Below are 11,862 nucleotides of genomic sequence, written 5' to 3'. Positions count from 1 at the left end.
AGTACATCTGGACTATAGAAAGTACACCTGGACTATAGAAAGTACACTAGGACTATAAAAAGTAAATCTAGACTATAGAAAGTACACCTGGACTATAAAAAGTACACCTGGACTACAAAAAGTACATCTGGACTATAGAAAGTACACCTGGACTATAGAAAGTACATCTAGATTATAGAAAGTACACCTGGACTATAGAAAGTTCACTTGGACTATAGAAAGTACACCTGGACTATAGAAAGTACATATAGACCATAGAAAGTACACCTGGACTATAGAAAGTACACCTGGACTATAGAAAGTACACCTGGACTATAGAAAGTACATCTAGACTATAGAAAGTACACCTGGACAATAGAAAGTACACCTGGACTATAGAAAGTACATCTAGACTATAGAAAGTACACCTGGACTATAGAAAGTACACCTGGACTATAGAAAGTACATCTAGACTATAGAAAGTACACCTGGACTATAGAAAGTACATCTAGACTATAGAAAGTACACCTGGACTATAGAAAGTACATCTAGACTATAGAAAGTACACTTGGACTATAGAAAGTACACCTGGACTATAGAAAGTACACTTGGACTATAGAAAGTTCACCTGGACCTGTCATTCTGTCCTCTCTGTTTCTACTTCCTGTCCTCTCCAACCCAGCCGGTTTAAGCAGGTGTCCGCTCATCCTGAGCCTGGTTCTGTTGGAGGTTTCTTAGGGAGGTTTTTCCTTTCCACTGTCTCCTTTGTGCTTGCTCAGGATGGGAGACTGTGATGACGTGAAGATTCAACACAATCTGCTGCTTCCTCAGATGGAGAACTTTACTGATCGTCTTTTTTAATGTCTGTGAATGTTTCTGTTCAGAGACCTGAGATAACTCATGTTGGGACTTGGAGCTACAGAAATAAACTGAATTAAAATAAATTAACTTAAATTTAAATGATGCTTTTAAAGCAACCTGCTATTTGGTGGTTCGGTCTGTAAACTCATGGAGAACCTTCAGGGAGCAACGAGGGGCTGTTACTTTTCTGAGAGGATGAAAAAAATCTGTAATTCCAGTAAAATTGAAAAATGAGGCTGTTAGGACCCATTAGCTGAATAATGAAACAGATTATTGTGCACCTCCATCATCCTCGAGGGATGGTTATTTCTGAGAGCTGAAGAGGAGGGAGGAGATAAAGTACTGAGAACATCGTCAGGACGGCTGACAGAGGAACCTCCAGACACCCACCATGCCCTCTTTAGGGTCGTAGAAGCGCTGGATGAGCTGAATGGCAGAACTCTTCCCGGCTCCGCTCGGACCCACGAAGGCTGTGGTCTCTCCGGACTTCACTGCGACACTGAGCTGGTCCAGAATCTGAGCACAGAGAGGCCGTGACACCACGATGAAGGTTCTGGAAACAGATCGTTCTGTTTCCACAAAGTCGTCCAGGTCAGTGTTAGGGTTACTGCAACTGTGACAGATGTTCTGTATCAATCACTGGTTTCAGAAAAATACTCAATACTACACGTCTCTGCCCAGCTTCTAGAGTTTATCCAGCGCCCTGTCCTAAATCTGTTCATAACAAGAATCTGTGACGTCACAAGAAAACTAGAAGTCAGTTGTCAGCATCGTGTTCTGTGGTTTGGGCCAGTTTAAACAAAGGGTGCAAACGCTAACCGCTGTTAAAATGTACCATCAAACAGTAAAGTGTCGGGACAGCAACGTATTGTTTTTTTTTCTCACTCGCTCTCGTGCAAGGTGGACGCTTTTACCTCCTCCTGCTCTCCTGTCCTCCTCCTGCATTTATGCTCTTTATCTTGTGTATCGGAGCTCCTATTTACACATCTTCCAAAACAAAAACTACTGTCATGGATCTGGTGAGCTGGACTTTCAATGCAATCGATAAAATCTTTTTAAAAAAGCAACAGGGTCCTGGAGAGCCCATATGCCCCGCTGATACTCACACGCCAGGATACGTCATGGATCCATGGGGAGGTTGGGAGCTGATGTGTCTTTCTGTTTTGTCTCAGGAGGACACTGAAGATGTTTATATAATCAGATTCATGATAGCAGGGTTTCAGCATTCTGGTATCAGCGGATTCCTATGTTATCGGCTACTAAAGAAGACGGTGGCAGAAGTTTCAGCCATGACAAAACTGCCAAGTCTGTGTGAAAGTTTGGTTCATGTTTCGAGTACTCAAAATCAGCTAATTTACGAGCTAAACCGTAAGATAGAAGCGATTTGTGAAAATCACAAGCCACCTGCGGCTTTGGGACTCGCCAGAATGTTGGGGACAACCTTGGAGGGGGCTCATGAGCACGGACCAGTGGAATGCCCACAAATCTGGCCATTTTGGATCTAAAGTACCAGCAAGGCTGGCGAGAAAAAAACAGTCTGCCAGAAGAAAATTAATTGTGGCTTATCTGAATCTGACTCCCCCGTGTGGCCTCGAAGCAGGCTGACTTACCAAATTTCTCCTGGGATATCTGTAAACTAAGGAAAAGCTCTGTCTATCGCAACCCCCCCTCCCCCCCGAGAACTTCTGTGAATGCTTATCAGAGCTGTATCGGCTGACACCAACATCTTATCAGGACTATGGACTATCTGGAAGTGCTTCATGGACAAATCTCACCATCTTGCCATCAAATGCATGCAATGTGTTCATAAATGTGCTGCTGGTAGAATTATTTTTTATGTCTTAAATCATGTCCTGATAAGGACGAGATATTTTTTGTAATACCACTATTCTCTCCTCATGGCCTTTTCCCCTTTTCTATCTAAAAAGAATAAGGGGCCACGCTCTCAGCAGCAACGTGCACTCCGCCCATCTTTCGGATTACTGTACAAACATAATTTCACTGTATTTTGATGCAATTATAATAAAGCTTATTCTGATTCTGATTGTTTCTGACCAGCCAAGTCAAATTTTACAAGGAAACCAACTAAAATCCCATCTGGAGCCGTTCTTTAGGTCAAAAACAGTCACAAAACAAGGAGGCAGGCAGAACTCAGAGAAAACATCTTATGTCGGCGTATATGACGATGGAAGCGCTCGAGTACTTTAACTTCTGGTCTGGATGGGTAGTAGAAGGTCACGTTGTGGAACTCGATGTCTCCTTTGACCCGGTCCAGCTTGTACCCGGCCTCAGACAAACAGTCGATCTCCGGCTCCTGGCAGGGACACGTTTAGAAAGAGATGAATATCAATAAGACATTAAAACCCTGATCTTGCTGCTGGATCGTCCACCCCATGGCCGCACCCTGTCAATGGTCTCGAATATGATGGTAGCAGCTCCGCGGCCGGCTGCAAAAGCCTCCAGACATGGGGAGGCCTGCCCCAGATTCATGGCCGCCACCAGAACGCCGAAAAACACCTGGAATAAAAACGAGGAAATACGAACAGTCGTTTGGTAAATGAAACGGAGTGTGGCGTGTTGTTTCCACAGGTGTTACCTGCAGCAGCGTTCCAGGTGTGTACTCCTCGGTGTCAATGACCAGAGTGGAGCCATACCAGAAGGCCAGGGCGTAGCACAGGAAGATGATCAGCCACATGTACCCGGTGAAGAAGCCCATGATCAGACCCTTCCTGATGCCCCATCGTTGAGCCCAGTTCAGGTTCTTGTCATACCTCCATAACACGATAAACGATCAATAAACGGTTTGATATGAATCATTTTCAGCTATCGCTGCATCATACCTGTCCACCTCCTTCTTCTCTCCCCCAAAGGCAGCGACGGTTCTGATGGAGGAGAGGACTTCATCGGCCACGGCGCCGGCCTTAGCGTAGGCCTGCAGCTCCATCCCCGTTAGCTTTGCCACGAACTGAAAGTAAAACCCTGGTGGTGAGTCTGGAAACTGTTTACCTTTTAACTTGGGAGTCCCCGTTACTGTCTTCTGTGTTCCAGAATTTACATTTAGGGTCAGCGGAGGTGGGAGTTCCTGGTAGCTCCAGAGCTCGTAGAGTTTACTGATTGTTTTTCTGAGTTTGTTTTTGTCACTCTGTTGAAAGGCATCAGTGTTTGTCCTTTTCCACTAAATGTCTCAGGAACCAGTCAAGGATTTCAATGAAACATTGTACACAGTGATCGGACAAGGTCTTTCCAGTAAGTCAGAAAGGAATCATTGTCATGGTCGTATGGGGTTGGACCCAGACATGAAGGCCCAAATAAATAAAAAAAAACTAATTTACTAAGAAACAAAACTTACAAAATACAGAAGAGCACAAGGAGGACAGAGACATGTGGCTGGTAGCCAGGATGATGAAGCGCTGTTGGAGTGGCGATTGGAGATAGTTTAAAACGTTCAGAAGGTGACGGCACTGGAGTGATTATTAATTGGAACCAGGTGTGAGTGGTAACTGACTGAAGAACAACTGAGGAGGCTGAGCTGAACCAAAACACAAGGAATAAAACATGCATGAACTAAATAACCAGAGAAACAGACAACTACTGGATGTTTTGTACGTTTACAGCTAAATAAGTTCTGGAGTCAACTGACCTTACAAAATACAAACCCTAACCCTAACCTTACAAAATACAAACCCTAACCCTAACCTTACAAAATACAAACCCTAACCCTAACCTTACAAAATACAAACCCTAACCCTAACCTTACAAAATACAAACCCTAACCCTAACTTTACAAAATACATAAATGGTTATAACCCAGTCGATGTTACAGACATGAGGCTAAGCTCTGGTGTGGTAGTAACAGAGTCATCCCCAACATGATTCAAGACGTCCTGATGCTGATCAACAACCCAGGAAGATAAATCTAACACAGTCAATTTAGGTCCTCTGGACGGATTCTTCTTGTTGAAACGTTTCATCTTTAGTCCAAAGGAAAGTTAGGAGTCATCAGGACTCTGTACCACAGAGCAGACAGCGTCCCCACTAGCTCAGGAGCCAGGCAGAAGGAGAAATCCCACACAAGACAGGCTCTAGAGCAATGTGGATATCCTAACTGGGCCTTCCTGAAAGCAGAGAAGAAACCCAAACAGGACTCCAGTCAGCCAACAGGTGAAAAGGAGGAACCCAGACCCAGACCAGTGGTCATTCCATATGTTGAGGGAGTATCAGAGAAACTGAGACGTTTATTTTCTAAACATAACGTCCCAGTGGCTTTTAAACCCCAAAATACGGCAAAGACTGGTTCATCCCAAAGATCCAGTCCCCCGGCACAAACAGAGCAATGTTGTGTATGCTGTTCAGTGTCAGGAGGGTGATCAGTCTTAAATCGGGGAAACTAAACAGCCACTGGCCAAAAGGATGGCCCAGCACAGAAGATCAACATCATCAGGCCAGAACTCAAACAGAACCAACAGGGACGACCTGTCTGAATATAGAACCTGAAAGAGTCCACTCATTTCCGTCCCAAGATTACCCAGCAGCCCCTGAGGCTCACCCAGCCTCCTGTGTTCAAGTACAACACGTCATTTCAGTCCTTAAGGCTGAAGTTTAACAGGAATCCACAGAACTCCCTGTTTCTGTAACATTTCATCATGTAATTAAACTAAATATCAGTTGACCTTAATGGGATATTTAAACTTCATTTTTAGAGCAACTACATTTTTAGTGTGATTTTTTTCTTTTTTCTTTATGGGTTACAATTGAATGCATCACAAATCTTCACCAAAAAAAAACACACTTTCAGAGCCTTCCTGAAGGCTCAGAGCCCTGTGTTTTGGCACCGCCCACTCTACATCAGCATTGTGATAGGTTAATGTTACTGTCAATCATTGAACAAGCTCCTCCTGCAGAGCCTCTGATGAGCTCCGCCTTCTCTGCTGACACTGAAGTCCTGACCAATCAGGAAGCAGCTTCAAACACATTTCTGCCTGGAGACCAAAGTTTAAAATACTCTGATTGGATGAATGGATCCTGATGAACTGAAAAATTTAAAGTTCATCTGAACAGAAATTTACAGAAATTAAGTAAAATTTGTAAAAAAGAAGAAAAACTACTCTGAAAATATTTTATATAAAATAAAGATTACATAAAAATTTACGTTCAAATGTGCTGAATTTGTAGCCCAAAGCTGTTCATGTGAACGTCCACAAAGTCAGGCTCAAGCTAACAGCAGATCCTCCAATCCTAAACCTGAAATAAACTCAAGTTAGTTTTAAACGAGTTCAACCTTCACCGATGAAAGTCAGGTCTTACCAGAGCCATGAGTCCGGCTCCAACTCCAATCAGAGGACTGGCGGCAATGATGACCAGCGTCAGCTTCCAGCCTTTAACGAAGCCAACGCAGAAGCCGCACACAAAGGTGGTGAAGCGCTGCACAAAGATGGCCACCTGGTCGGCCATGGCGTCGTTGATCTTGTTGATGTCGCTGTAACAAAACAGCCGAAACCTTAGAAGAGCCGAAACCTCAGAAAAGCCGTAACCTCAGAAGAGCCGTAACCTCAGAAGAGCTTAAACCTCAGAATAGTCAAAACCTCAGAACAGCTGAAACCTCAGAACAGCTGTAACCTCAGAAAAGTCAAAACCTCAGAAAATTTGTAACCTCAGAAGAGCCGAAAGCTCAGAACAGCAGATACCTCAGAAGAGCCGAAACTTCAGAAGAGCCGTAACCTCATAACAGCTGAAACCTCAGAATAGCTGTAACCTCAGAAGAGCCAAAACCTCAGAAAATTTGTAACCTAAGAAGAGCTGAAACCTCAGAACAGCTGTAACCTCAGAAGAGCCAAAACCTCAGAAAATTTGTAACCTCAGAAGAGCCGAAAGCTCAGAACAGCGATACCTCAGAAGAGCCGAATCTTCAGAAGAGCCGTAACCTCATAACAGCTGAAACCTCAGAATAGCTGTAACCTCAGAATAGCCTAAATCTCAGAACAGCAAAACCTCAGAACAGCCGATACCTCAGAAGAGCTGAAACTTCAGAAGAGTCGTAACCTCAGAACAGCGAAACCTCAGAACAGCTGAAACCTCAGAATGGCCGTAACCTCAGAACAGCCAAAACCTCAGAACAGTCAAAACCTCAGAACAGCTGAAACCTCAGAACAGCTGAAAACTCAGAAGAGCCGTAACCTCAGAACAGCCAAAACCTCAGAACAGTCAAAACCTCAGAACAGCTGAAACCTCAGAACAGCCAAAACCCCAGAACAGCCGTAACCTCAGACAGGGAAACCTCAGAACAGCTGAAAACTCAGAAGAGCCATAACCTCAGAACAGTCAAAACCTCAGAACAGTCAAAACCTCAGAACAGCTGAAATCTCAGAACAGCCAAAACCCCAGAACAGCCATAACCTCAGAGGAGCCAAAACCTCGGCCTCAGCTCATCTTGTGTCCACTCACTCAGACATGCGGGTGTTGAGCTCTCCCACGGAGGTGCAGTCGAACCAGCCGATCTCCATCCGCATCACTTTGCTGAAGTACATCTTCCTGACGAGCTGGACCTGCCGGGCCGCCGCCGTCACCCACATGGAGATCTGAGGGTCACACTTATAACGTTGGAGTTAAAGCCTGGAGGGCAGCAGGAAATTATCTCGTCTGATTCAGATCGGATGAACACGACGGTACAAATTAACATTTTAAATTTAACGAGGCCACCTCGCTGCATGACCAGAGAGCCTCGTGAAGAACAAAGACGGTTTGATTCTCTGTTCCTGCTGTCTAACCCTCCTGCTGCCCTTCAAGTTTCATTTGACCCAAGGGCAGCAGGAGGCTGGATATTTAAAGGGATTTTCTGTCAAACGGTGATCAGTAATTAGCATCTTGTCAGCCGCGGAGCACGGAGAAGGTCTTCGTCCAGGCTAGGCTAAAGCTAGCCAAACTTAAAATGGCGTTCAGACCAGTGGAAGTCGGAGTGAAAACTTGTTTTCCTTCTGACTTAGCAATAAGACAAAACCGTGAAGTATTTTTATATTAATATTTCTTATTGACAAAAATGAAAAGGTCAAATTAAGCCCCGCCCCCTCCTGTTTTTAGTTGACTCAGTTTTCCCGCCTCGTGGGAATGAGAAATAAAGCCGTTGTTATTTTTACACTAAACCATCTTGTTTTTGTTATTGTGAATCAGACAGTAAAAACTTTGAGTGAGCTCAGACCACTTAAGGCTGTTTACGAGTTCATAAACCTGAAAAACGGAATAAATCTGACCCGTGTTTAGCTAGCCGTTAGCCTAGCCTGGATGAAGACGTGTGCCTCTTCCTCCATAATCAAACCCTGATGTCACAGCTAAAAACGTATCAACATGTGACAAACCTTCACTTTAAAATGTTTTTAAGAAGCGGTGGAGGAAAGAGTTGTGCCGCTCAGACCGAGGTTTGAGCCGAGCTGTGATTTATTTTTACCGTTTCGCCCGGAGACTATGCACCTCGACACATTTTAGGTCCTTCAGACTGAAGAAGCGCGTCTCTAAACCTGAGCGGCTTCATGTGTTTAATGAAGCCGCTGCAGATTGTTTGACGGCAGCAACGTGACTTTAAATCGGTTATTTCATACGGTGAATAAAACGCGGCTGCTCGTTGATTTGGCTGAAAGATGATCTTTAAGGAAACGGCGCGTCTGGCCTCGGGCTGCTCCCGTTATCCGCCTGCTCGGGCGTGTTATCAGTTCTCCTCTGCGCCGGCTGACAACAGCCTGAAATTCAACGGAGTCGGCGTCAGATGTTTCCCCTGGAAGTCCTGGAATATGTTCTGAACCTGCAGCTGCTTAAGAACTTTAAATTAATTAATTGGTTTAATTAATTATTTTAATTAATTGTTTAATTTAGTGTAATTAATTAATTAATTTTAAGTATTTAATTAATTAGTTTAATTGATTGATTGATTGTAATTAATTAATTCAATTAAATAATTAGGTAATTAATCGTGATTAATTTAGTTTAATTAATTAATTTATTAGTTTAATTAATTATATTCATAAATTAATTACATTTATGATTAATCAGTTAATTAAATTAATTAGTTAATTGATTTGATTAATTTTTAATATCAATTAACAGATGATGATCAACAATTAGTGATTAATTACATTAGTTGATTTAACTAATTAATTAATTAATTGCTCCGGGTTGGTAAATGGAGTCTTCACAGCCGCTGACAAACGCAGTCAGCTGCTTGCAGAAGACCTCGTGGTGCAGGGAAAGAGCTCGTCGGTTGAGCGTCAAGGGTTTTAACCTCCGTCCTGTTAAACCAGCGATGGCCAGACCTTTTCATCACGCAGCTCCTTTTAAAATGACCAAGTCAAAGTGAAACTTTAGTGTTTTTTCAGTGATTGTTGGAGCAATAAATAAAAAAATGAGTGGGTTTACATGAAAGCGCTATAGTTTCCATGTCAGTCGGGTTGCCAGATAAGAAATGATTAACTATAGTACTGTGTAATATTTTGAGCTAAGCGGTCATACGTGCTTTGGTGTGTTTTTAGGTAGGTGGCGGGACAAACCTGAAGGTACCCCAGCAGGAAGACAGAGAGTCCAATCCCGACGTAGTAGAAGGCGAACAGGGTCATCTCGTGTTCGATGTCCAGGAGCCTGAAGACGACTCAGTTCATGAGACGAGGACTTCAAAAGCACAAGTTACTCCAAACATGAAAGAAGCCACCTCGGGGGGTTCTTACCCACACGACCTGTTGCCCAGCGGGGCGAGCGTCTCCAGCGTGGAGTTGTCCAGGAGGCCCAGCACCGATGGGTCCAGGTCCCGGGCTCCGGTGGAGTTCCTCTTCCAGCGGATGGTGTTGTTCACGCACTCCTTGCGCTCGTCGCTCAGCTCGTTCAGCTCCATGTCGTAGTCGATGAAGGTGTCGGTGAGCAGGCCGAACACCAGCAGCATGAGGGGCTGGGCCGAGCCGTGCAGGACCGCGCAGAGGCTGCCGGCCGCCATCATCAACAGGTCCTTACAGGTGGCAAACCGGAACTGGACCAGAACCAGAACACAGGCGATGAGACGGGGACGGCTCGTCCACGGCACGAACTTTAAAACTCGTTTTTACCAGCTGAAAGAAGCCGACTCTGATCGCCGGCTGCTCGGAGTCTCGCCGAACTCTGCTGGGAACAGAAAAACGTTTATTTTAAAATGAGCTCAGTGAAAACATCGAAGGATCCAGAACATGTGAGGTGTTTGTACTGACTTGTCCTTCTCCTTGGAGTTCGTCATGGACCTGTTGGACAGAAACAGTCCTGAGTGTCTGCAACAAACACTGAACCTCTCGAGGCTAACGTTAGCATGAAAGCACATGGTTAACAGTTAGCAACGGTTAGCAGCACAAAATACACACTCAGAAAAACTAGCTTAGATTATAGATTATCGATAATTAGCTTATTTACAGGCAGAAAATTAACTTTACGACAGAAGCGAGGGATTAGCAGAGTTTTGTTCGCGGCAGGAGTTACCGAAGTTAAAAAGCTAGCTAGCTTTAAGAAGTTGCTAACCTCGGTGACGTCTGGATAAAGATGCTAAAAATTATTAACATCGTTTAAAAATATTAGTTCCATTTTCTTTGGGATCATGTTTTCAGGTGTCTGAAGTCACTACCAATAATAAAAAAACATCTTTGACATTTTGAAGCTCTGATGTCCCCGGACTCGGAGGATCTGAGCAGATCTGGAGACGAGTGTTTTTCTAAACCCAAATATTTTTCCATGTTCAAGTGGAGGAGAAAAAGTTTTTTATTCCAGAGGGACAGATCCTGGAGAGGAGGAGACATTTTATCACCACCAGGAGCAGAAGAGGAGCCCCGGGGGGTTAATGGTGGCCTTGGCCCTCATACATTAATCTTTGGCCACCCCAATCAGTTGAGGAAACCACACTTTCAGGCAACATAAAAACTAGAAAGCAGAGTTTCCTCAAATGATCAGTGTGGTTGGTTTACATATATTTATGGTGGCGGCCATCTTAGATTTAGACGTGGCCACCCCATTATGGTGACCTTTCTTACACCTGGCTGCAGCCACACACCTACGTGGAAGTCGGCATTTATTTTTGAAGTGTTCGTGCTCACAACACGAATGGACGCTGGGCGTTTCCAGTTCCCTCTCTTGCTCTGCGACGGGAGTCGAAAAGACGAAATGTGGCGAGCACCTGAATTATTCTTTTATTAAGTTTTGTCTTTTCCAAGGTGGAAGTTTAGATGTCCTGTTTGTGGCTGAATGAGCTCATTGATTAAGTGCCATAAATAAATGAAACATCCGTCCGTTCATTGCTGTCTCCAGCTGTTCAAGAGGTGGAGGACATCTTGGACAAGTCCTCGGTCCATCTCAGGGACACACAGACAAGGCAGCCATGACTCTGTCTTACCACTCGTTTTGGCTCTTTATGTTGTTTCAGCTTTAAAGATAAACAGCTTAAGCTTAAACGTTCATCCTGTAAAGACCTTCAAAGAGTGCAGCAGCATCAGGACAGAGGTTTTCCAAAGTCCCTGAACTTCAGGCCACGTCTAACATCGTGTGCAGTATTTTAGATGTTTAACTAAAAGAACAGATTATGAGTAAAGTGCATATTAATATAAATATTGACATTGTTAGTCATTGTGTATTTGTACATGTTAATGAATAAAGATGATCAATACTGACACCAGATACTCTGAGCAGCAAGTACTCACATGTAGGAGCCCGCTGGTTCTGCAAGACAATGAAAAAGACATTACGACTAAACCATTACAGGGTCCACCCCGCTTTACGGAATGCTTTCTTTGACCATTGGTCCAGTACTGATCACTGGTCCAGTATGGATCTCTGGTCCAGTCTTGACCTCTGGTCCAGTATGGACCTCTGGTCCAGTATTGACCTCTGGTCCGGTCTTGACCATTGGTCCAGTATGAACTATTGGTCCAAGACTGATCACTGACCCAGTATGGACCTCTGGTCCAATCTTGACCTCTGGTCTGGTATGGATCTCTAGTCTAGTATGGACCTCTGGTCCAGTGTTGATCTCTAGTC

The 11,862-nt window shown here is 44.1% G+C and overlaps 1 protein-coding gene across 1 annotated transcript in view; it reads right to left on the bottom strand.

Annotated features, from left to right (window-relative positions):
- Positions 1 to 11,862, bottom strand: part of abcb11b (ATP-binding cassette, sub-family B (MDR/TAP), member 11b) — a 23,831-nt gene that overhangs the window by 11,488 nt on the left and 481 nt on the right. Inside the window, exons 3-14 of the mRNA XM_037696457.1 lie at positions 11,526 to 11,544; positions 10,056 to 10,085; positions 9,918 to 9,969; positions 9,546 to 9,841; positions 9,372 to 9,459; positions 7,282 to 7,415; positions 6,145 to 6,316; positions 3,681 to 3,805; positions 3,437 to 3,611; positions 3,244 to 3,357; positions 3,044 to 3,154; positions 1,231 to 1,356 (exon numbers count right to left, since the gene is read on the bottom strand). Coding sequence (XP_037552385.1) covers positions 1,231 to 1,356; positions 3,044 to 3,154; positions 3,244 to 3,357; positions 3,437 to 3,611; positions 3,681 to 3,805; positions 6,145 to 6,316; positions 7,282 to 7,415; positions 9,372 to 9,459; positions 9,546 to 9,841; positions 9,918 to 9,969; positions 10,056 to 10,085; positions 11,526 to 11,544 — 1,442 coding nt within the window. The remainder of the gene's footprint in view (positions 1 to 1,230; positions 1,357 to 3,043; positions 3,155 to 3,243; positions 3,358 to 3,436; positions 3,612 to 3,680; positions 3,806 to 6,144; positions 6,317 to 7,281; positions 7,416 to 9,371; positions 9,460 to 9,545; positions 9,842 to 9,917; positions 9,970 to 10,055; positions 10,086 to 11,525; positions 11,545 to 11,862) is intronic.

Source organism: Nematolebias whitei, chromosome 23 (assembly GCF_014905685.2).
Source record: "Nematolebias whitei isolate Nwh7 chromosome 23, NemWhi1, whole genome shotgun sequence".
Lineage (NCBI taxonomy): Eukaryota > Metazoa > Chordata > Actinopteri > Cyprinodontiformes > Rivulidae > Nematolebias > Nematolebias whitei.
Note: the sequence above shows the minus strand (reverse complement) of the source record. Positions and strands in the feature narration are given on the sequence as shown.